Below are 804 nucleotides of genomic sequence, written 5' to 3'. Positions count from 1 at the left end.
GATGGCCGGGCCCCACCACACGTTGCCCAGGAAAGGTCCCGACGATGAACAGGGTCAGAAGGCCGCCGGTGAGGCACCTGCGCGGGGGCCCCGGCGCCGCCCCCTCGGCTCCCGGGGGCGCCCTCCCGGGGAGCCAGCTGCTGCCGCGCAGGGTACTCCGTGCCATTGCGCCCCCGCAGCAGCATGTCGGACTCGGACTCCGCGGCAGGGGCGGGCTGCGTGCGCTCCAGACGTAGGCCCTGTGCCCCCCGGGCGGCCCCATCGGGCACCCGGGGGTAGCGCGAGGGAACCCGCGGCCAAGGATCCCAGAGCCCCGGGGGAACGCTCACCGCGCGATGCGCTGGGACCCCGGGGCGCGCGGGGCCTCTTCTCGCCTCGGGCGCCTCCGGGTGGGTGGCCGCGGTGCGCCCCTTCGGTGCCGGCGCTGGGGACAGGAAGTAGCCGGGCCGCCGGGCTGTTCCTGGGAGCCCGCAACGCGCAACGCCCCGGCGCGCGGAGCTGTGTCTGGTTCCGAGCCGGAGACGCACCGAGCGAGTCACCACCGAGGGGGCGGGGGCGAGAGCGGCCGGCTCGAGGCGAGCGTGGCGGCGCTGCCTGGGTGCCCGCGGCTCCCGGGGCCCTTGCTCCTGCCTCCGCGTCTTCGCTCTCCCGCGCGCCCGCCCCACGGGTTCCGGGGCGCCCTCTCCTGCTCACCCGCTCGTCCGGTGCCTGGGCAGGGTCTCCCGGCGCCCTGCCTGACGGAGTCTGGGGAGGAACCCGCAGGTCCTAGAGGCACCCCAGTGCCAGAGTCCCGCAGCGCGCTGG

At 77.1% G+C, this 804-nt stretch overlaps 1 protein-coding gene across 1 annotated transcript in view; it reads right to left on the bottom strand.

Moving 5' to 3' along the window:
* LOC102423058 (D(1B) dopamine receptor) overlaps positions 1-804 on the bottom strand; it is an 8,706-nt gene that overhangs the window by 1,739 nt on the left and 6,163 nt on the right. The window contains exon 2 of the mRNA XM_006106071.3: positions 78-424. Coding sequence (XP_006106133.1) covers positions 78-424 — 347 coding nt within the window. The remainder of the gene's footprint in view (positions 1-77; positions 425-804) is intronic.

This window comes from Myotis lucifugus, unplaced genomic scaffold (genome assembly GCF_000147115.1).
Source record: "Myotis lucifugus unplaced genomic scaffold, Myoluc2.0 scaffold_762, whole genome shotgun sequence".
In the NCBI taxonomy this organism is placed as follows: domain Eukaryota; kingdom Metazoa; phylum Chordata; class Mammalia; order Chiroptera; family Vespertilionidae; genus Myotis; species Myotis lucifugus.
Note: the sequence above shows the minus strand (reverse complement) of the source record. Positions and strands in the feature narration are given on the sequence as shown.